Here is a 25,478-nt window from a genome sequence, read left to right on the forward strand (position 1 = left end):
ATCCCAATGCAACTCAGAACTTCAGATCTCTCAGTTCCAGTGCCCTCCTGTGCACACTCACCCATAGTTTGATGTCGTTAATGTCCTTTATGTGCCCAGAAGTGCTCCCAGCGCTCCAGGTGAGGCTGCAGCAGCGCAGAGAAGACAAGGACAATCCTTTCCCTCATCCAGCTGGCAATAAATTGCTTGATGCACTCCAGGGGACCGTTGGCTTTCCTGGCTGTCTGGGTACACTGCTGACTCATGTTCAATGTGATCCTGACAAGGACCCCTAATCTTTTTCAGTCAGACCACTCTCCAGTGTCCTGTATGCAGTCAGTGTGTATGTCAAGGGTTGCCCCTACCCAGATGCACAATCAGTCTCTTTTGTTATACTTTATGCACTTAATGCTTAGTACCAACTGGTACCCACTTCTCTGACTTGTCCACATCTCTCTGCAAGTCCTCTCCACCCTCAGTGGAGGCAACAGCACCTCCTCATCTGCTATCACCAGCAAACTTGCTCAGAACGTCTTCTAGTCCTGCATGCAAGTCATCCACAAAAACATGAAAGAGAAGTGACCCTAAAATGGAGCCCTGGGGACCCCTGATAGTAACTATTTACTAGCCTGATGGAGCCCAGTGACTATAGTCCTTTGGACTTGACCTATTGGCCAACTGTTCACCCACCACATTCTGGAGTGCACATGGCTGGGCTGCCACACAGCGTTGTTAGAGAGGGGAGGTACTTTGCTCCTTTTCTCCCCGGGTTTGTTCCCGCAGTCACGGAGTGAGCTCTAGAGAGAACTCCGTGACAACATGCAACAACCACTTCTCAGCTTCAACTATGGCACTTATGACTCTTGGTTTGCAAGCAGCACGTATTGCGCGGCCATCACCTGCCTCCTGATGAGGCCTTGGAAGAGCAGGAGAATAGTTAGTGCAAAGCATAAGAACACAGAGCCAATTCCCAGCCATGTGAGCACAGTGCCATGAATACCGCCGAACCACAGCCAATTCCAGAAGTCAGAGATACCCAGCTTGCTGCCCCATCAGTCGTGATTGATGAACCCTTTCTTTTCTCAGAGCCTCTGCGCAGCATTCTTCACTCCCTGCAGGGCAGTAGTGGTGTTCTTTTCCCCATTGGAGTTTCTATTCCTTTAGAGTGTGTTAAGAACCTCAGTCATTACCACTATCCCAGTGAACTTGGATAGTGGCCAATGGAGGTTGCAGCTCCTCTGAAGCTCCTCCTCTTCCTCATCCTCTTCATCTGCCAGTACTCGAACCATACCTGGAATGTTGCACAACACGGCCACTGATTAGGTGCAAATGAGGGCTCACGCTCACCATGTGTCATGGCATGTCAGGTAGTCAGTGGTGTTTTGCGACGCACTTAAAGTCATAACTGAGATATTAAGTCTCTTGCTGAAGTTCCCTGGCTTGAAGAAATACCCAGGGAGGGGAACCCTTTGTGTGCCCCGGTGGCAAAAGTGGTAGGAATGCCGCCTTGCAATCCCCCCTGTGGTGCAAGTGGTAGAAGTGCCGCTCTGCAGCACAGAGGCTCGAATCCCGGGAGTTGGACTCGATGATCTCTAAGGTCCCTTCCAACCCGCACGAGACTATTACTATTACTATTACTATTACTATTACTATTACTATTACTATTACTATTACTATTACTATTACTATAACCCAAAATGAGCAGAGTGAGAAAGGGTCCCCTACAGATGATAAGGCCAGGCATATCACACAATTCTCCTGGTGGGAAGTCAGAGTGGCCAACTCTTTCCAGAAATTAGATGCCACTTGGTTGAGCAGAAATGAAAGAAGCAAGGACAGGCACTGTAGAGGTCTTATCCTAGAGTTTCTGGAAGAGTGTATTTCAGGACATAACAAATCTAGTCTTGAAATGAAACATCCTTGTCTGGAGAATATGACTCCCTGTTTGTCCAACCTGGTCTGATTCTGCAAACACAAAGACAATGCAAAGCGCCAGCAAGTCACTGCTATCCTTGCTAATTCTATAACAGTGACAATAAATGAAAAGGAGATGTATCCTTCTATTCAGGCTAAAATATGGGGAAGTCTTGAAGAGATCACAGATATCCTTGATGTAATGCTGGACAGTTTCATCAAGACTGGTGCCACAGTGGACTGTCACGGTTTGAACGAAAAATCCACCTGCGTCCATGACAGGGGCCGTGGGCCCCGCAGGGGCCCTAGGCCAGAAGGAAAAAAGTTAATTAGGAAAACAGCGGCAACAATCTAAGGAGGCACACTTATTTACTAAATACTATATCGAAATTCAGGATAACACAATATAATACAATATAATTGAAAATTGAGCTAACGAATCAAGCAAAATAGGAGAGAGAATGAGTCCCGTAACCGAGAGGCCTACTGTGAATCTAGGCGAACGGCTGAAGGCTCCCACACACTGCCCTGAACGCCAGAACTCGAAAGACGTCAGTCTGTCCTGCGACAGAGTTAATATAGAGTCCAGGTCCCGTGACCCATCGTGTTGTTCTCTGGGAGATGTAGTCTTCTTCTGTAAGTTGCAGATTCAGTAAAATTATTCATGCTTTATATGATGTTATGATGTGGAATACTGATAGCAAAATTACAAAATTATTAAACCATGACAGGCTGATATGGGATTGTCGGGCCTGTATGGTTTCTATTGTGCCTATATGAGGTTGTGGGGCCCGTATGGAGCCTGTATGGGGTTATAGGGCCTGTATGCGGTCTATGGGGCCCATATAGGGTTGTGTGGCTCATACGGCGTCTATGGGGCCCTTATGGGGTAGTGGGGCCTGAATGGGGTCTATATGGCCCGTATGGGGCTGTGGGTCTGAATGGGGTTGTGGGGCCTGTATGGGGTCTTTGTGGCCTATATGGGTTTGTGGGGCCCATATGGCACTGTGGGGCCTATATGAGGTTGTGGGGCTGATCTGGGTTTGTGGAGCCTGTATGGGTCTGTGGGTCTGATATGGGGTTGAGAGTCCTGTATGGGATCTATGAGGCTATATATGGGGTTGCGGGGCCTATATGGGGTTGTGGAGTCTATATGGCGTCCGTGGGGCCAATATTGGGTTGTGAGGCCTGTATGGGGTTGTGGGGTCTATATGCGATCTATGGGCTCTTATGGGGTTGTGGGGCGTATATGTGGTTTTGGGACCTATATGCGGTCTATGAGCCCTTATGGTGTTATGGGGCCTGTATGGGGTCTATGGGGCCCATATGGGGTTGTAGGGCCTGTATGGGATAGTGGTGCCTACATGGGGTTTTGGGGCCTGTATAGGGACTATGGGGCCTCTATGGGTTTGTGGGGCCTCTATGGGGCTGTGGGTCCTATATGAGGTTGTGGGGCTGATATGGTGTTGTGGGGCCTGTATGGGGTTGCGGAGACTATATGCGGTCTATGGGCACTTATGTTGTTGTGGAGCCTATGTGGGGTTGTGGGGCGTATATGGGGTTGTGGGACCTATATGCAGTCTATGGACCCTTATGGGGTTGTGGGGCCTGTATGGGATAGTGTGGCCTATATGGGGTTTTGGGGCCCGTATAGCGTCTATGGGGCCTATATGGGGTTTTGGGGCCCGTATAGCGTCTATGGGGCCTATATAGGTTTGTGGGTCCCATATGGGATTGTGGGGCCCTTATGGGGCTGTGGGTCCTATATGATGTTGTGAGGCTGATATGGGGATGTGGGGCCTGTATGGCGTTTTTGGTGCCCATATGGGGTTATAGGGCCTGTATGCGGTCTATGGGGCCCATATGGTGTTGTGGGGCCTATATGGGATCTATGGGGCCCTTATGGGGTTGTGGGGCCTGTATGCGGTCTATAGGGCCCATATGGTGTTGTGGGGCCTATATGGGATCTATGGGGCCCTTATGGGGTAGTGGGGCCTGAATGGGGTCTATATGGCCCATATGGGGCTGTGGGTCTGTATGGGGTTGTGGGGCCTGTATGGGGTCTTTGTGGCCTATATGGGTTTGTGGGGCCCATATGGGGTTGTGGGGCCTGTACGGGGCAGTGGGGCCTATGTGAGGTTGTGGGGCTGATCTGGGGTTTGGGGCCTGTATGGGTTGTGGGTCTGATATGCGGTTGAGGGCCTGTATGTGGTCTGTGGGGCTATATATGGGGCTGTGTAGCCTTCATGAGACCTATGGGGCCTATATCGGGTTGTGGGTCTGATATGGGGTTGTGGGGCCTGTATGGGGTCTATTGGGCCCATATGGGGTTGTTGGGTCTGTATGCGGACTATGGGACACATATGAGATTGTGGGGCCTGTATGGGGTCTATGGGGCCCATATGGGGTTGTGAGTTCCATCTGGGGTTGCGGGGCTTATATGGGGTTGTGGGGCCGATATGGTGTCTGTGGGGCCCATATAGGGTTGTGGGGCCTGTATGGGGTCTGTGAAGCCAATATTGGGTTGTGAGGCCTCTATGGAGTTGTGGGGCCTGTGTGCAATCTATGGGCCCGTATGGGGTTCTGGGACCTATATGTGGTTGTGGGGTCTATATGTGGTTGTGGGGTCTATATGGGGTTGTGGAGCCTCTATGGGTTTGTGGAGACTATATGCGGTCTATGGGCCCTTATGTTGTTGTGGGGCCTATGTGGGGTTGTGGGGCGTATATGGGGTTGTGGGACTTATATGCGGTCTATGGGCCCTTATGGGGTTTTGGGTCCTGTATGGGGTCTATGGGTCCTGTATGTGATAGCGGGACCTATATGGGGTTTTGGGGCCCGTATAGGGAGTATATGGGGCCCGTATGGTTCTGTGGGTTCTTTATGGGTTCTATGGTGATTTTGGGGCCTATATGAGGTTGTGGGGCCCGTATGGGGTCTATGGGGCCCATAATTGGTTGTGGGGCCTGTATCGGGTCTTTAGGCCCATATGGGGTTGTGGGGTATATATGGGGCCTACGGGGCCTATATGAGGCCTATATGGGGTTGTGGGGCCTGTATGGGGTATATGGGTCCTTTATAGGAATGTGGTGCCTATATGGGGTTTTGGGGCTTGTATGGGGTCTATAGGACCAATATGGGGTTTTGGGGCATGTATGTGGTCTATGGGGCCCATATGGGGTTGTGGGGCATATATGGAGCCTATGGGTTCTGTATGGGATCTGTGGATCCTGTATGGGGTCTATGGGGCCCATATGGGGTCTACGGGTTTTGTATGGTTTCTGTGGGACCTGTATGGCGTCTATAGTGCCTATATGGGATTGTGGGGCCTGTATGGGATCTATGGTGACTATATGGGGTTGTGGGACCTGTATGGGGTTTATGGGGACCATTTGGGGTTGTGGGGCATATATGGGGCCTATGGGTTCTGTATGGAATCCGTGGGGCCTGTATGGGGTCTATGAGGCCAATATGGGGTTGTGGGGCTTGTATGGGGCCTATGGGGCCCATATGGGATTGTGGGGCCTGTATTGGGTCTTTAGGCCCATATGGGGTTGTGGGGCATATATGGGGCCTATGGGGCCTATATGAGGTTTTTGAGCTTTTATGGGGTCTATGAGGCCTGTATGGGGTTGTGGGCCCAGTATGGGGTCTATGGGGCCTGTATGGAGTTCTGGGGCCCATATTGGTTTTTGGGACTTGTATGGGTTTGTGGGGCCTATATGGTGACTATGCAGTCCATAATGGTTGTGGGGTCTATATGGGGTCTATGGGGCCCATATGGTGTTGTGGGGCCTATATGGGGTTGTGGGGCCTATATGAAGTTGTGGGGCCTGTATGTGGTCTAAGGGGCCCATATGGTGTTGTGGGGCCTATATGGTGTTGTGGGGCCTGTATGGGGTCTAAGGGGCCCATATTGGGTGGTGGGGGCTATAAGGGGTTGTGGGGCCTGTATGAGGTTTATGTGGCCCATATGGGGTCTGTGGGGCCAGTATGGGGTCTATGGGGCCCCCATGGGGTTGTGGGGCCTATATGGAGTCTATGGAGCATATATGGGTTTGTGGGGCCTGTATGGGGTCTATGGGGCCCATATGGGGTCTATGGGGCCAATATGCGGTTGTGGAGCCAGTATTGGGTTGTAGGGCCTTTATAGGGTCTAAAGGGCTTGTATGGGGTAGTGGGGCCTTTATGCAGTTATACGCCTTTATGCGGTCTATGGGGCCCATATGGGGATGTGGGGCCTCTATGGGGTCTATGGGGCACGTATGGGTTCTGTGGGAACTATATGGGCTTGTGGGGCCTCTATGGGGTCTATGGGGCACATATGGGTTCTGTGGGAACTATATGGGCTTGTGGGGCCTGTATGGGGCTCTGGGGCCTGGATAGGGCTCTAGGGCCTGAATGGGGTTTTGTGTCCCATATGGGGTAGTGGGAACTGTATGTGGTTGTGGGGCCTGTATGGAGCCTAAGGGGCCCATATGGGCTTATGGGGCCTGTATGGGGTCAATGGGGCCCATATACGTTCTATTGGGCCCATATGGGGTTGTGGGGCCTATACGGGGTTGGGGGCTTGTATGGTGTCTATGGGGATCATATGTGGTTCTGAGGCCTGTATGGGGTCTATGGGGCCCTTAAGGGGTTGCGGGGCCTGTATTGGTTCTATTGGGTCTGTATGGGGTTAGTGGGGCCTGTATGGGGTTGTGGGGCTTTTATGGCGTTGTGGGACCTATATAGTGTCTATGGGGCCCATATGGGTTTGTGGGGCCTATATGGCAACTATAAGGCCCATATGGGGTCTATGGCGCCCATATGGTGTTGTGAGACCTGTATGAAGTCTATGGGGCCCATATGGGGTTGTGAGACCTGTATGGGGTTTATGGGGCCCATATGGGGTTGTGGGGCCTGTATGGGGTCCGTGGGGCTCATATGGGGTTGTGGAGCCTTTGTGGGGTATATGGGGGCCATATGGCGTATATGGGGCCCATATGGTGTTGTGGGCTCTGTATGGGGTCTATGGGGGCCATATGGGGTCTATTGGGCCTGTATGGGGTTCAGGGGCCTGTATGGGTTATATGGGGCCCTTAAGGGGTTGCGGGGGTGATATATGGGTTGTGGGGCCTGTATGGGGTAGTGAGGCCTATATGGGGTCTATGGGGCTTATGTGGGGTCGTGGGGCCTGTATGGAGTTGTGGGACATTTGTGGGGTCTTTGTGACTTATATGGGGTCTACGGGGCCTTTATGGGTTTGTGGGGCCCATATGGGGTCTACGGGGTCTGTATGAGGACTATATGGATGATATGGGGTTGAGAGTTCTGTATTGGGTCTATCAGGCCCATATGGGGTCTATGGAGCCTATATGGGTTTGTGGGGCCTGTATGGGGTCTCTTTGGCCCATATAAGATTGTGGGGCCAGTATGGGGTCTATGGGGCCCCCATGGGGTCTATGGGGCCCATATGGGGTCTATGGAGCATATATGGGTTTGTGGGGCCTGTATGGGGTCTCTTTGGCCCATATAAGGTTGTGGGGCCAGTATGGGTTCTGTGGGGCCGGTATGGGGTTGTGGGGCTTATATGGGGTCGATGGGGTTGTAGGGGTCTATAGGGCCTGTAAGGGATCTATGGGGCCCACCTGGTGTTGGGGGCAAATAGGGGTTTGTGGGGCCTGTATGGGGTTGTAGGGCCTGTATGGGGTCTATGGGCCCTCTATGGGGTTGTGCGGCCCATATAAGGGTTGTGGGGCCTGTATGGGTTCTATGGGGCTTATATGGGGTTGTGGGGCCTATATGTGGTCTATGTTGCCCATATGGGGTTGTGGGGCCTGTACGGGGTCTAGGGGGACATATGGGGTTTTGGGGCCTGTATGGGGTATATGGGGCCCATATGGGTTCTGTGGGTTCTTTATGGGCTCTATGGTGATCTTGGGGCCTATATGAGATTGTGGTGCCTGTATGATGTCTGAGGCCTATACAGGGTTGTGGGTCCTGTATGGGGTCTATGGGGCCCATAATTGGTTGTGGTGCCTGAATGGGGTCTATGGGGCCCATATAGGGTTTTGGGTACTGTATGGAGTCTATGGGTCCCATATGGGTTCTACGGGTTTTGTATGGTTTCTGTGGGACCTGTATGGCATCTATGGCACCTATATGGGTTCTATGGGGCCTGTATGGGATCTATGGTGACTATATGGTGATGTGGGGCCTGTATGGGGTTTTTGGGCCCATATGGGGTTTTGGCGCCTGTATGGGGTTTGTGGGGCCTATATGGGGTTGTGGTGCCTGTATGGGGTCTATGCGGTCCATATGGGGTTGTGGGGCTTATAAGTGGTTGTGGGGAATATATGATTTCTATGGGGCCCATATGGTGATGTGGGGCCTGTATGGGGTTTTCAGGCCCATATAGGGTTTTGGTGCCTGCATGGGATTTTGGCGCCTATATGGGTTTTGTGGGGCCTATATGGAGTTGTGGTGCCTGTATGGGGTCTATAGGGCCTGTGTGGCATCTATGGGTCTCATATGTGGTAGTGGGGCTTGTATGGGCCCTATGGGGCTCTTAAGGGGTTTTGGGTTCATATGGGGCCTATATGGGTTTTTGGGGCCTGTATGGTGTTGTGGAGCCTGTATGGTGTATATGGGGTACATATGGGGTTCTGGGGCCTCTAAGGGGTTGTGGCGCTGATATGGGGTTGTATGGTTTGTATGGGGTCTGTGGTGTACATATGGCTTTGTGGTGCCTTTTTGGGGTCTATGCTGCCTATATGAAGTTGTGGGGCCTGCATGAGGTCTATGGAGCCTATTGAAGAGTGAGCAAAGCCCCAGAATGGAGGCAAGGTAACAATTTGCTTTAGAAAGGGAAAGGGGAACTTCACAGAAACCAAGACAAAGGGTAACTGTAGATAGTTTACATTTAAAAGTGCAGGGATAGGGATAGTGGCACTCATAAATGCCCCATAGCTGTCGCATAAGTGCCCCATAGCTGCCTCATAAGTGCCCCATAGCCGCCCCAGAAGAGCCCCATAAGTGCCCCATACCTGCCCCATAAATGCCCCATTAGTGAACCATAGCTGCCCCATAAGAGCCCCATAGCTGCCCCATAGCTGTCCCGTAAGTGCCCATAGCTGCCCCATAAGTGCCCCATAGCTGCCTGAAGAGTGAGCAAAGCCTCAATATGGTTGTAAGGTAACACTTTGCTATAGAAAGGGAACCAAGACAAAGGGTAACTGTAGGGACAAGGGGAATTGCAGACACTTAGTCAAAATAAAGCCAGAGAAGAGGGCAATAAAGATAAGAAAATATTGTCTGGAGACCTCTGACAAGAAGAAGGATTAGATCCCCCCGGGCAAGATGATGCTGACATGGGAAAACAATAACAGCAAATAACACCAAGAAGAAAACAGAAGAAGAATTTCACCCCAAAACAACGGCAAGGGTCACGGGGAATGGGGTCAGGGGGAATGAGGGAATGGGGTTGTGAGGAATGGGGCCATAGGGAATGTAATGAATATGTAATCAAACTGAGGAGGAGACTATTGATTATGTATTAGCTTGACCTATATCTGTAACACACTTTTCTCCTTTCGGTGTGCAAGTTTGGAGGAGCTATCCCCCTTACACTGGCACAGCACAATGCTGGAATAAACATACCTGCTATAAAGTGAATATTTTCCAAAAAATTAAAGTTCTGATTTAAGTATCACTCCTTATCCTTGCAAAAATATGATTTACTTACCAAAATGATGTTTTTATCCCTTAGAATTGCATCGTATCCCCAAAATACTATTTTTTCATCATTAAGATGACATTATCTCCACAAAATGATCTATGGCAGCAAAATATGACACACTGCTTTTAGAATACCACAGTTCCTCTACAAAATAAGAGCATTTTCCCTGAAATAGCAATATCAGTTACAATTTTTGATTTTTACGTACGCCTTTCAATACACATAACAAAATTAAAAGATCTCCTTCCAATGATTTGATTTGGTTTCCAAAATATCACTTAGCATCCCTAAAAATTGCATCTTTTAAACAAAACACTGGTTTTCATTCGCAAAAGAAGACATTTTCTTTACAGAATTATGCTTTCTAGCATAACATCATAATTACACTTCCACAAACCCTCTATTACACATCCACATACACTGGCCCGACAGACCCCGTATAGGCCCCGTAGACCCCGTATAGGCCCCATAGACCCCATATGAGCCCCATAGACAGCATAAAGGCCCCACAACCCCATACAGGCCCCACAATCCCATATGGGCCCCTTAGACCCCATACAGGACCCAAAATCCCATATAGGCTCCAAACCCCATATGGGCCCCATAGGCCCCATACAAGTCCCACAACCCCATATAGGCCCAACAACCCCATATAAACCCCACAGACCACATGCAGACCCCACAAGCCCATATGGGCCAAATAGAACCCATAAAGGCCTCAAAACCCCATATGAGCCCCACAACACTACATGGGCCCCATAACCCCATATGGGCCCCATAGACCCCATACAGGCCGCACAACCTCATACAAACCCCACAACCCCATATGGGCCCCATACACCCTATACAGGCCCCACAACCCCATATGGGCCCTATAGAACCCATACAGGCCCCACAACCCCATACAGGTCCCTATAGATCCCATACATGCCCCATAGATCCCATACACGCACCACAACCCCATAAAGGCCCCACAAAAACATACAGGCCTGATAGGCCTCATATTGCATCCATAGACCAAATATGGGCCCCATAGACCCCAAACAGGCCACAAAACCCCATACAGCTCCACAACCCCATACAGGCCCCAGAACCCAATATGGGCCTCATAGACCCCATTCAGACCCAACAACCCTATAATTTCCCCATAGAACCCATACAGGCCTCACAACCCCATATGGTCCCCAAAAACCCATATAGGCCCCATAAACCCCATATGGTCCCCAAAAACGCATATAGGCCCCATAGACCCCTTATGGGACCCATAGACCCCATAAAGGCCCCACAACCCCATACAGGCACCACAACCCCATTAAGGCCCCAAAAACTCATATAGGTCCCATAGACCCGATATGGGACCCATAGAACTCACATGGGACCCATAGACTTCACACAGGCCCCACAAACCCATACAGCCCCCACAATATCTTATGGGCCCCACAGACCTCATACAGGATCCACAAACCCATACAGGTCCCTATAGATTCCATACAGGCCCCATAGAACCCATACAGGCACCACAAACCCATAAAGGCCCCACAAAACCATACAGGCCTAATAGACCCCATATGGAACCCATAGACCAAATATGGGCACCATAGACCCCATACAGGACCCACAAACCAATATGGGCCCGATAGACCCCAAACAGCCCCAAAACCCCATACAGCCCCACAACCCCATACAGGCCCCAGAACCCAATATGGGCCCCATAGACCCCATTCAGGCCCAACAACCCTATAATTTCCCCATAGAACCCATACAGGCCTCACAACCCCATATGGTCCCCAAAAACCCATATAGGCCCCATAGACCCCACATGGGACCCATAGACCCCATACAGGCCCCACAACCCCATATGGGCCTCATAGACCCCATACAGACCCCATAGAACCCATACAGGCACCACAACCCCATACAGGCCCCACAACCCCATATGAGCCCCATAGAACCCATACAGTCCCCACAAACACATATGGGCCCCATAGACCCCATATAGTCCTCAAAACCAAAGAACATCCCTACAGAACCCACAGAGTCCCCACAACCCCATATGGGCCCCACAATGCCATATAGGTCGCACAGACCCCACATGGCCCCATAGACCCCATACAGGCCCCACAACCCCATATGGAACCCATAGACCCCATACAGGCCCCACAACCTTATATAGGCCCCATAGACCCCATAGAGCCCCACAACCCCATACGGGCTCCATAAACCACATACAGGCCCCACAACCCCATATGGACCCCAAAACCCCATACAGGCCCCTCAAAGCCATATAGGACCCACAACCCCTTATAGTTCCCAAAGACCCCATACAGGCCCCACAACCCCATACAGGCCCCACAATTCCATACATGCCCCACAATCTCATACAGGTCCCTATAGATCCCATACAGGCCCCATAGAACGCATACAGGTTCCACAACCCCATACTGGCCCCATAGACCCCATTTAGGCTCCACAACCCCATATGAGCGCCAGAGACCTCATACAGGCTCCACAACCCCATATGGGCGCTATAGAACCCATACAGGCCCCACAACCCCATACAGGTCCCTATAGATCCCATACAGGCACCACAACCCCATAAAGGCCCCACAAAACCATACAGGCCTAATAGACCCCATATGGGACCCATAGACCAAATATGGGCACCATAAACCCCATACAGACCCCAGAACCCTATATGGGCCCCATAGACCCCAAACAGACCAACAACCCTATATTTTCCCCATATAACCCATACAGGCCCCACAACCCCATATGGTCCCCAAAAACCGATATAGGCCCCATAGACCCCATAGGGGACCCATAGACTTCATACAGGCCCCACAATACCATACAGGCCCCACAGTACCATATGGGCCCCATAGACCTCATACAGGACCCACAAACCCATACAGGCCACACAACCCCATATGGGCTCCACAGACCCCATATGGGCCTCATAGACCCCATACAGGCCCCACACCCCCTTATGAGCCCCATAGAACCCATACAGTCCCCACAAACCCATATGGGCCCTACAACGCCATATAGGACCCACAGACCCCATATGGCCCCATAGACTCCATACAGGGCCCACAACTCCATATGGGCCCCATAGACCCCATACAGGCTCCACAACCCCATGCAGGGCCCATAACCCTATATGGGCCCCATAGACTCCATACAGGCCCCACATCCCCATATTTGCCCCATAGACCCCATATAAACCCTAGAACCCCATATGGGTCCCATTGACCCCATACAGGCCCCACAACCCCATATCGGCCCCAAAAACCCATGTGGGCCCCATAGACCCCAAACAGGCCCCACAACCCCATATGGGCCCCATAGTACCCATACAGGCCCAACAACCCCATACAGGCCCCACAAAACAATACAGGCCTCACAATACCATATGGGCCCCATAGATCCCATACAGGCCCCACAACTCCATATGGGCCCCACAGACCCCATACAGGCCCCACAATCCCATATGAGCCCCATAGACCCCAGACAGTCCCTACAAACCCATATGGGCCCCATAGACCACATACAGGACCCACAACACCATATGGGTCCCATAGACCCCATATCGGCCCCACAAACGTATATGGGCCTCATAGACCCCATACAGGCTCTGCAACCCCATGCAGGGCCCACAACCCTATATGGGCCCCTTAGACCCCATACAGGCCCCACAACCCCGTATGGTCTCCATAGATTCCATACAGGCCCCACAACCCCATATAATTCCCACAACACCATTTGGGCCCCATAGACCCCATAAAGGCACTACAACCCCAATGAGCCCCATAGACCAAATACAATCCCCAAGCCCCCGAACAGGCCACACAGACCCCATACGGGCCACACAGGCCGCATACAGGCCTCACAAACCCATATAGGTCCCACAGATCCCATACAGGCCGCACAACCCAATACAGACCCCAGAACCCCATCTGGGCCCCATAGACCCCATACAGGCCCCACAACCCCATATGGGCCTCATAGACCCCATAAAGGCCCCAAACCCCATATGGGCCCTATAGACCCCATACAGGCCCCAAAACCCCATAAAGAACCTGCAACCCCATATGGGTCCCATAGATCCCATAAAGGTCCCACAACCCCATACAGGCCTCACAACCCCGTACAGGCCTCACAACCCCAGATGGGCCGCATAGACCCCGTTGTCACGGAGTTCTCTCTAGAGCTCACTCCGGGACAGTGGGCACAAACCCAGGGGAGCAGGAACAAAAGTGTCCCCCTTTCTCTAGCGGCACTGCATGGCACGGCGTGGCCTGGCCACATGCGATTCGGGAGAGGGGAAGGGAGGGGAGATTGCGATTGGGTCTAACAAAAAATGAAGGAGAAAAAAGGTGATCTGAGAACAAACGGCAGTTTAATAACCTAATAACACTAAACAACAACAAGAGAGTTTCAACAAAGAGAATACCAAGTCCCCAATCTCACCAATGGAGCTGTGGAAGGCAGGAAGCTCTGACCACGTTGTCTCCTCGCAGGGAGCCGGTCCAGCAACCCCGTCCCCTTCCTCACTTCCCCTCCGGTGCCCCTCCCCACATGAACATTTAAGGCAGTCCACAGAAAAAAAAACTTGTCCCCTTTACTCCCATTATTAGGCGTGGTGTTCTGATGTGGAATACCAACACCAACCAAATTACAAACCATAACAATGGGGTCTATGGGGACCATATTGCTTTGTGGGGCATGTATGGGGTTGTCGGGCCTGTATGGGGTCTATGGGGCCCATATATGGTCTATAGGGCCCATATGGCATTATGGGGCCTGTATGGGTCTATGGTGCCCATATGGGGTCTTTGGGTCCAATATGGGGTCTATGGAGCCCAGATGGGGTTCTGGGGACAGTATGGGGTCTATGGGGCCTAGATGGGGTTGTGGGTTTTGTATGGGGTTGTGGGTCCTGTATGGGGTGTATGGAGCCCATGTGGGGTTGTGGGAACTTATGGAGTCTATGGGGCCCATATGGGGATGTGGGGCCCATATTGGGTTTTGAGGCCTTTATGGGGTCTATGGGGCCCGTATGGGGTTGTGGGGCCTGTATGGGGTCTATGGGGCCTATATGGGGTTGTGGGGACAGTATGCAGTCTATGGGGCCCATATAGGGATGAGGGGTCTGTATGGTGTCTATTGGGCCCATATGGGGATGTAAGGTCTGTATGGGGTCTATGGGGTCAGTATGGGGTCTATGGGGCCCATATGGGGTTGTGGGGCCTGTATGAGGTTTATGGGGCCAATATGAGGTTGTGGGACCTGTATGGGGTATATGGGACTCATATGGGATTGTAAGGCCTGTATGGGGTCTATTGGGCTTATATGGGATCTATTTGGGGTTGTGGGGCCTGTATGGGGTTGTGGGGCCTGTATGGGGTCTATGGGGCCCATATGGGGCTGCGTGGAATTTATGTTGTCTATAAGGCCCATATGGGGTTGTGGGGAATGTATAGGCTCTTTGAGGCTCATATTTGGTTGTGGGGCCTGTATGGGGTCTATGGAGCCCCTAGGGGGTCTATAGGCACGTATGGGATTTTGGGGCCTATATGGGTTTGTGGGGCTGCTTGGGTTCTATGGGGCCCATATGGGTTTTGCGGGGCTGTATGGTGTCTATGTGGCCCATAAGGGGTCTATGTGGCCCATATGGGTTTGTGGGGCCTTTATGGGGTCTATGGGGCCCATATAGGATTGTGGGGCCTGTATGGGGTCTATGGGGCTATATGGGGTTCTGGGGCCTGTATGTTGACTATGGGTCCCATATGGGGTCTATGGATTCGATATGAGGTCTATGGGGCCTATATGGGTCTGTGGGACCCATATGGATTTGTGGGGCCTGTATGGTGTCTATGGGGTCCATATGGGGTCTTTGGGTCCCATATGACATCTATGGGGTCTGTGTGGGCTTTTTGGGTTTATTTGGGGTTGTTCGGGATTTTTGGGATCTATGGGGCTTATCTTGGGTTGTGGGGCCTGTATTGGGTTGTGGGGCCTGTGTGGGGTCTATGGGGCCCATATTGGGTCTATGGATCTTGTATGAGGTCTATGGGTCCTATATGGGTCTGTGGGGCCTGTATGGGGTCTACGGTGCCCATATAAGGTCTATGGGGCCCATATAGCTTTGTGGGGCCTGTATGGGGTGTATGTGGCCTGTATGTGATTGTATGGCCTGTATGGGATCTATAGGGTCTATAGACTGTGTGGGTTCTATCGAGACCTTATTTGGTTGTGAGGCCTGTATGGGTTCTATAGGGCCCATATGGGTTTGTGGGGCCTATATGGGGTCTACGGGGCCCATATGGGGTCTACGGGGCATATATGGGTTTGTGGGGCCCATATGGGGTTGTGGGGAATGTGTGGGTTGTATAGAGACCTTATTTGGTTGTGAGGCCTGTATGGGATCTATAGGGCCCATATTGGTTTGTGGGGCCTATATGGGGTCTATGGGACGCATATTGGGTTGTGGGGTTTGTATGAGGTTGTGAGGCTTGTATGGGTCCTATGAAGCCCATATGAGATTGTGCGGGCTGTATGGGGTTGTGAGGCCTGTATGGGGTCTATGGGACCCATATGGGGTTTGGGGCCCATATGGGGTTGTGGGGCCCATATGATGTTTTGGGGCTCATATGGGGTTTTGAGGCCTTTATGGGTTTAATGGGGCCCATATAGGCTTGTGGGGTCTGCATGGGGTCTATGGGGCCCATATGGGGTTTGGGGCCTATATGGGGTTTGGGGGCCTGTATAGGGTCTATGGAGTCCATATGAGATTGTGGGGCCTTTATGTGTTTTATGGGGCTCATATGGGGTCTATGTGGCTTATATGGGGTCTATGGGGCCTATGCGGGGTAGTGGGGCCTGTATGGTGTCTGTTGGGCCAGTGCATGTGGCAGTGTAAGTATGATGTTATGCTAGAAAGCATAATTCTGTAAAGAAAATGTCTTCTTTTGCGAATGAAAACCAGTATATTGTTTTAAAGATGCTATTTTTAGGCCTGATAAGTAATATTTCTGAAACCAAATCAAATCATTGGAAGGAGATCTTTTATTTTTGTTATTTGTAGTGAAAGTTGCGTGTAAATTTTAAAAATTTTAACTGATATTGATATTTCCAGGGAAATGCTCTTATTTTGTAGAGGAACTGTGCTATTCTAAAAGCAGTGTGTCATATTTTGCTGCCTTAGATCATTCTGTGGAGATAATGTCATCTTAATGATGAAAAAGTAGTATTTTGGGGATACGATGCTATTCTAAGGAATGAAAAACATCATTTTGGTAAGTAAATCATATTTTTGCAAGGATAAAGAGTGATACTTAAGTCAGAACTTTAATTTTTTGGAAAATATTCACTAACATTAACTAATAATTCTACACTAAATCAAACCCTAAATCAAACCCTAAACCTAAGCGTACCCTTGACTCGCAGAATCAAACTCTATAACCCAGAGATGGGTTATAAAGCAGGTCTGTTTATTCTAGCGCCGGGTGCAAGGGGGATAGCTCCTCCAAACTTGCACCCCGACTTATACAATCATGACACAGATATAGGTACATTTAATGCATAGTCAATGATTTCTTGGACTTCTAATACGTAGCCAATGATTTCTCAGACTTCTAATACATAGTCAATGATTACTCGGATTTAAAATAAATAGTCAATGATTTCTCAGACTTCTAATACACAGTCGATGATTTCATGGACTTCTAATACATAGTCAATGATTTCTTGGAATTCTAATACATAGTCAATAGTTCTCGGAATTCTGATCCATATAGTTCTTTAGCATGCAGACCCCCTCCTGTTCTTATCAGGGGGATGCAACTCCTCTTCTAGTATTTACATTATCTATTCTCCTCCTTGTCTGATGTCGTCCGTGAGGTCTTGTCATGGTTTAATAATTTTGTAATTTTGCTATCAGTATTCCACATCATAACATCATACAAAGCATGAATAATTTTATTGAATCTGCAACTTACAGAAGAAGAATACATCTCCCAGAGAGCAACACGGTTAGAGATGGTTCATGGGACCTGGACTCTATATTAACTCAGTCGCAGAACAGACTGACGTCTTTCAAGTTCTGGCGTTCAGGGCAGTGTGTGGGAGCCTTCAGCCGTTCGCCTAGATTCACAGTAGGCCTCTCGGTTACGGGACTCATTCTCTCTCCTATTTCGCTTGATTCATTAGCTCAATTTTCAATTATATTGTATTCTATTGTGTTATCCTGTATTTCGATATAGTATTTAGTAAATAAGTGTGCCTCCTTAGATCGTTGCCGCTGTTTTCTATTCTCAATTAACTTTTTCCTTTTGGCCTAGGGCCCCTGTGGGGCCCACGGCCCCCTGTCACGGACGCAGTTGGATTTTCATTCAAACCGTGACAGATTTCGGTGGAGAATGTGGATAAATTGAGTTGCTGTTTTTCTGTTTTTTTTTCCCTTCTGTTGCTCTTTTAGCTTTTAACAGAGCTACAAGTTTTTTTTCCTGTTAAGGAGCTATCTTAGGTTTGCGATTCTGCACCTGCGAGCTTGACCTTGAAAGTCCAGGCCGACTGCCAATACTCCAGTATATTTTATAAACACTGCTGAGCTTTGTTTTCTTTTACTTTTTTTCTCTCTAGCGAAAAAAAAAGAAAAAAAAAAAAAAAGGAAAGAAAAAAAAGAAAAAAAATGTTTTCTCTAGTAAATTTGTTTTACAAGGGACTGCGTGCCATTGGTTCCTTTTTTGAGATGCTCCAAACATACTGAATCATGTTTAAGCTAGCCACTTTTTCCTATGGAGCTATAAAAATGTATAATGGATTGAAAGCATGGTTAGCAATGCTTACTTCGTATCTGCGTACAGCTCCAGAGGGAGAAACTAATGCGACTAATTATACAGAAATGGTGATTTTTAAGCGTGCTCCTCCTTCTTTCTATGCATCCTTTATGCAGTTTTTGAATGATCAGTGGGCCATACTCTTAATCTCCCTGATCTTACTGTTGATCATTGTAATAATCCCACTCAGTATCTGGATTTATAACATCCGGAGGAAGTCTTCCCTAGAACCAGAGAATAATGAGTGGCAGGGAGTGTGGAGAGGCTTTGGAGAGATTCTCAAAGGACAGACATCTTCAGTGTCATGGAGCTTTACTCCTGAACACTTGAAGAATCCTGAGAGTTTGATCGCATATTTGAGGCAGGAATGTTGTGGCTCAGGCAGATCTCAGGAGGCACAAATGATTTTGGGCCTAGCTAATGCTTATCGGGCCTTATTCAATACCATTCCTGAGAGGGAAGTTTTTGAAGCAGAGAGAGAGAGTCTCAGGGCCGAGAATGAAAGTCTTAGAGTTGGGAGAAAAGACCTCCTGTATCAACGAGACCCAATCATTTCTGGGAGTAGTGGGCTTTTGGAGAATGCATGTCCCAAACTACAACCATATAGTGAGCCCTCTCTATCAGGTAACATGGAAGAAAAATAATTTCTCATGGGGTCCTGAGCAGCAGCAGGCTTTTGAGCAGATAAAACAAGAAATAGCCCGTGCCGTGGCCTTGGGGCCAGTACGGACGGGGCAGGATGTGAAGAACATCCTCTACACTGCTGCTGGAGAGAAAGGTCCCACCTGGAGTTTGTGGCAAAGAGCCTCAGGAGAGTGGATTTCATTAATTACTCAACGAGCTCGAATGGGAAAACTCAGCCGTCCTGGAATTCTAGAAGTGATCATGGACTGGCCTGAGAGTAAAAAAATTGAAACACCACCTACAGAAGAGGTATCACGTGCTAAAGAGGCACCACCATACAATGAGCTACCAGAAAACGAAAAGAAATTTGCCCTATTCACAGACGGATCATGTCGTATTGTAGGGAAGCATCGCAGATGGAAAGCTGCTGTATGGAGCCCCACACGACAAGTTGCAGAGGCCACTGAAGGTAAAGGAGAATCAAGTCAATTCGCAGAGGTAAAGGCTGTTCAGCTGGCTTTAGATGTGGCTGAATGGGAGAGGTGGCCAATGCTTCATCTTTATACTGATTCATGGATGGTGGCAAATGCCTTATGGGGGTGGTTGCAACAGTGGGAAGATGATAATTGGCAACAAAAGGGTAAACCTGTTTGGGCTGCTGAACTGTGGGAAGACATTGCTGCCCGAATAAGGAACATTGTTGTAAAGGTACGCCATGTAGATGCTCATGTGCCTAAAAGTAAGGCTACTGAAGAACATAAAAATAACCATCAGGTTGATCGAGCTGCCAAAATTGAGGTGGCTCAAATAGACTTGGACTGGCAGAACAAGGGTGAATTATTCCTAGCTCGGTGGGCCCATGAGACTTCAGGTCATCAAGGAAGGGATGCAACATATAAGTGGGCCAGAGACCGAGGGGTGGACTTAACTATGGACGCTATTGCTCAAGTTATTCATGATTGTGAAACATGCGCCATAATTAAACAAGCCAAGAGGATGAAACCTTTTTGGGTGGAAGGGAGATGGTAAAAGTATAAATATGGAGAGGTATGGCAGGTTGATTATATCACCTTGCCACGATCTCGCAATGGTAAGCGTTATGTACTCACCATGGTGGAAGCAACCACTGGGTGGCTCGAAACATACGCAGTACCCCATGCTACCGCCCGAAACACCATATTAGGGTTGGAAAAGCAAATCCTGTGGCGGCATGGCACTCCGGAAAGAATTGAATCAGATAATGGGACCCATTTTAAAAATTCTCTTGTAACCACTTGGGCCAAAAATCATGGCATTGAGTGGATTTACCATATTCCCTATCATGCACCAGCTTCTGGTAAGATTGAACGATTCAGTGGGTTGTTGAAAACTATGTTGAAAGCAATGGGTGTTGGAACGTACAAAAACTGGGAGAACCATTTAGCAGAAGCCACCTGGTTGGTCAACACTCGAGGATCTAATAATCATAATGGTCCTAACCAATCCAGCTCCCTGCATACCGTGGAGGGAGATAAGGTTCCTGTAGTACACATAAAGAGTGTGTTGGGAAAGACGGTTTGGGTCCTTCCAGGGTCTGGAAAGGGCAAACCTCTCCAGGGTAATGTCTTTGCCCAGGGACCTGGGTGCACGTGGTGGGTGATGGACAAAAATGGGAATGTTCAATGTGTACCACAAGGGAATTTGATGTTGGGGGAGTGCAGCCAATGATTTCTTGTAGATATATAGGTAGAGTCTTAGAAAATATTTGACTAATTTTCAATTAGATATCAGACTTAAGATAGAGTGGATTAATGTTAAGGAAACACTTCTTCCTATATACCTTAATTGGGCATTTTGTAAGCAAGTTTTTCCATCTGGACTCTATATCGTGCACTGGCCATGCATATGTAGAGCACACATGGAAAGTAGTATAAGTCAAAAGGAAAACTGCTGTGGTGGCTGGGAAAGGATGAGTGCACCTTGATGTGGGGGACGCCCTACTAGCACTGCCTTTCTCCTCCACCGCTGACATGTTTTCCTTTCTCTGGCAGTTTTGCCATTTTCTCAAAATTAATGAAATGGTAGGTTAGGTTATAGAGTTTTGTTCTCAACTTAGGGATTTGTATGGAACAAATATAAATTGTTGAGTAAATAATGTTGCTGATTATTTCACAGCTATACGTATGAGTATCAGTCTGGTGGTGCTGAGCAAGTGCTTGTGCATCAGTTGTTACATACAATTCCATATCAACGGATGTATAGTGATAACTATTACTCCTCTCCTTTTATCTCTATTTTGTATAGCTTCTATATTTCTTCATTGATGATCTGGATGAGGGGACTGAGTGCACCCTCAGTAAGTTTGCAGACGACACCAAGTTGGAAGGGAGTGTTGATTTGCCTGAGGGGAGAAGGGCATTACAGAGGGACCTGGATAGACTCGATTAATGGCCAAGATTAATGGCATGAGCTTCAATGGGACCAGTTGTTGGGTCCTGCATTTTGGTCACAACCCCAGGCAACCCCACAGGCTTGGGGAGCTGTGGCTGGAAAGCTGCCTGATGGAAAGGGACCTTGGTGTGCTGATGGACAGTTGGCTGAATACGAGCCAGCAATGTGCCCAAGTGGCCAAGAGGACCAGTGGCATCCTGGCTTGGATCAGGAATGGTGTGGTGAGCAAAACTAGGGAAGTCATCCTGCCCATGTACTCGGCATTGGTGAGGCCTCACCTTGAGTACTGTTTTCATTTCTGGACACCTCAGAACAATAAAGACATGGAGGTACTGGAGCAGGTCCAGAGAAGGGCAAAGAGGCTTGTGAAGGACTTGGAAAATCAACCCTATGAGGAGAAGCTGAGGGATCTGATGGGGGCTTACAGTGAGAGTGGGGCAATTCTCTTCTCACTGGTGACAAGTGACAGGATGGGGGGAAATGGCCTCAAGTTGTGCCAGGATAAGTTCAGGTTGGATGTTAGAAAACACCTTTTCACAGAAAGGGTAGTTAAACACAGGAATAGGGTCCCTAGGGTGGTGGTTGAGTCATCGTCTCTGGATGTGTTCAAGAGCTTTTTGGATGTGGTGCTCAGAGATATGATTTAGCAGAGGATTGTTAGAGTTAGTGTACTATAGTTAGGCTGTGGTTGGACTTGATGATATTCAAGGTCTTTTCCAACCTGGGTAGTTCTATGATCCTATGATTCTGTGAAGCTTGGAAACTTCTGACTTGATAACCCATATCCAAGAACTTGTGCTGTGCAGGGTCTCACAGGGAATGAGGAAGAGGGGACGTGACAACCAACATGCAAACCAACTGCTGCTGCTGGCCTGTCAGAGGCACTGACAGATGTGAGCCTGAAAACACAGACCCCACCCAAGAGCCCAGGGATGGCCCGTCAGCTGTTGCAGGCTGAAGTCACTGCACAGTTTGATAAATAGCCATTTCCTTCCTGCTGGATTGTGGGTTTCTGAGAACATCCAACACCAAGACCTCCATAAATGTCTAACAAGAAGGAGGACAGACAGAGTCACTGCACATCCTTTATTCTGTTAGGGTTCACAGAGAGCCTGGTTCATTATATACAGAGTATCTGGGCTACACAACAAAGGCACAAGATAATAGGAATTGATTTCAATAATTATATTTTAGCATAACAGAATAACATTTAATACATTACAATTATAAAAATTGATCAAAACTAAACTAAACAAAGTGTTTCCAACAGTAAAAAGCTTCATTCTTTGTCATGAATTCCAAAAGATGGGCAGTTCAAAGTTTTTGAAACACATTTGGTCATTGCTTTCCTCACTGCACCCTTGACTTCCTGGTTCCTCATGCTATAGATAATAGGGTTCAGTGCTGGCGGTACCACTGAGTACATAACTGCCACCATCAGGTTCATGGATGGAGAGGAGACAGAGTAGGGATTGAGATAGGCATAAAAGCCAGTGATGATAAATAGGGAGACCACAGCAAGGTGAGGGAGGCATGTGGAGAAGGCTTTGTGCCGTCCCTGCTCAGAGGGCATCCTCAGCACAGCCAGGCAGATCTGCACGTAGGACACAACTATGAAAACAAAGCACCCAAAGAATAAACTGGCACTAAAAATAATAAGCACAGGTTCCCTGAGGTAGGAGGTTGAGCAGGAGAGCTTGAGGATCTGGGGGATTTCACAGAAAAGCTGGTTGACAACATTGCCTTGGCAGAGAGGCAGTGAAAACGTACTGGCAGTGTGCAGCAGGGAACAGAGAACCCCAGTGCCCCAGGCAGCTGCTGCCATGGTGGCACAAGCTCTGCTGTCCACCAAGGTCCCATAGTGCAGGGGCTTGCAGATGGAAACGTAGCGGTCATAGGACATGATGGTGAGAAGGGAATACTCTGCTGAGATGAAGAAGACAAAGAAAAAGAGCTGTGCAGCACATCCTGTGTAGGAGATGGCCCTGGTGTCCCAGAGGGCGTTGGCCATGGCTTTGGGGAGAGTGGTGGAGATGCAGCCCAGGTCGAGGAGGGCCAGGTTGAGGAGGAAGAAGTACATGGGGGTGTGCAGGCGGCGGTCGCAGGCTACGGCTGTGCTGATGAGGCCGTTGCCCAGGAGGGCAGCCAGGTAGATGCCCAGGAAGAGCCAGAAGTGCAGGAGCTGCAGCTGCCGCGTGTCTGCCAACGGCAGCAGGAGGAACTCGCTGATGGAGCTGCTGTTGGGCATCTGCTGTTGTTGGGCTTGGAGTCCTCTTCAGAGTGCAGAAGATAATGACAAGTCCAGACCATTCTCAGACACACTCCTCCTGCTATACTATGAAATGTTTTTATTCTCTTACACCAGTGTCCATTTAGCACCATTACATGCATTTAATTTCATGTATTTCAGCATTCCTTAAGCAGAAGAAGGATACGGAGCTCTAACCTACCTCTTATTTTCTTATCCCTTCTCCCAGGATATTTTCATTTGTTTCATGTCTCATATCTTTACCCCAAGTGCTCTTAGAGCCCCCTACCCCAGCTTCTGTGGCATTCAGTTTCAGTTAGAAAATGCTGCCTGTTTGTAGGATAAGTGAATTATTCATGCCTACAGAAAATGATGATAATTCCATCCTTCGAGAAAGGGGAGACTGAAAGCACATCATGTGTGACTGTTCACAAAACAAGCAATTGATTGACGAAAAATTCTCAGATATTTGACAGCCCCTTCTGGATTTCTGACTCCAAACCTCTTTGCCTCAGAACAAGAAATGGAAACACCCTGCCTTGGCTCTCCTCTTGCAAAGGGCTTTCAGAAACATACTGTTGTGCAGTGGAGCTGTGATCCCCTGCCCCAGGCAGCAGCTGTGGCAGCACAAGCCCTGCCGGGGGGCTCCTTCCCCCCACATGTCTCCCCGCAGCACCCTGGGCAGCTCCCCGGGCAGGCTGAGTGCTGAGCCCGGCAGGCGGCAGAGTCCCATACCCGGCACACAGCCCCTGGGGCACAGCAGGGACCCTGCTCTGCAGGACAGCCCTGGGCACTCGCCTGGAGCCATGCTGGGACACGCAGCCCTCAGGGCTGTGCTCTGACTCTGCAGCACGGGAGCCCTCAGCTAGGGCAGAAGGCTTTTAACACAGTAAAGAAACATGCAGTGCCTGAAGCCGGATCTGCTACGGGATGTCTCTGATTTGGTTAACCCTCTATGAAAAGCATCTGCATGGTCTGTAGTGAGACTTACTATGTCATGCTCTGTGAGTAATGCTCCTGCTGTGTGCTCCCAGCCTGCTCACACCGTACACATCCTGGAAGCTCTTTCCCCTTTCTCTCCTCTCCTTTTGGGAGCTGCAGGCTGTGCTGTGCACAAGAGCTGCTCCTGGGCACAGCTGTCTCTCTGCAGCACTGCCCACTTGTATGAGCTCCCTGTGTCCCAGGAGCCCAGCTCAGCATCAGAGGATGTCATGTTTTATCCTTCCCACTCTTCTCCCCTGAGATGTCCCTGTGTCCTCTTGGCCAACAGATCCTGAAAAACAACAGCATCATGATTGTACTTTGAAATCTGATGAATTAAATACCAAATGTACAGTGGTCAGTGACTGATTCCAGACCTTATAACTGAGATCCTGTGATGAAACAAAATGGGCATACAGGCAAGGACAGAGAGAGGTGGACTTCCCCTGTGCAGGGCAGTGATTTAGTTGAGGCAGTGCAGGCGTCTCATCCCTAATTGGAAACCCTGGGGCTGAAATGGGATTCAGCTCCCCATGGACACACAGTATCATTGGGATTCCACTGGTTCAGTTCAGAAGTGCACAAGGAGTTGCCTGCATGTGAGCTCCTGCTCTGAGTCCTCAGTCCTTCAGCAGGGAGGCAGTTGCTCACACACAGACACGGGGTGATGCCCAAGGTGCCTGGGCTGCTCCTGATGTGTGCCAGTGCTTGTAAACCGTGTGGGAAATCCCTGAGACAGACA

At 49.4% G+C, this 25,478-nt stretch overlaps 1 protein-coding gene and 1 long non-coding RNA gene across 2 annotated transcripts in view; both read right to left on the reverse strand.

Annotated features, from left to right (window-relative positions):
- Nucleotides 1-25,478, reverse strand: part of LOC146752048 (uncharacterized) — a 181,521-nt gene that overhangs the window by 19,024 nt on the left and 137,019 nt on the right. The window lies entirely within an intron of this gene.
- LOC146752049 (olfactory receptor 14J1-like) lies at nt 1,140-23,755 on the reverse strand. The gene is made up of 4 exons (XM_085533040.1): nt 22,853-23,755; nt 19,412-19,422; nt 19,213-19,259; nt 1,140-1,270 (listed from the first exon to the last, which is right to left on the reverse strand). Exons 1-4 carry the CDS (start codon nt 23,753-23,755, stop codon nt 1,140-1,142), a joined length of 1,092 nt encoding a protein of 363 aa, XP_085389166.1.

This window comes from Coturnix japonica, unplaced genomic scaffold (assembly GCF_054131305.1).
Source record: "Coturnix japonica strain WE unplaced genomic scaffold, WE-NBRP24 Scf053, whole genome shotgun sequence".
NCBI lineage: Eukaryota > Metazoa > Chordata > Aves > Galliformes > Phasianidae > Coturnix > Coturnix japonica.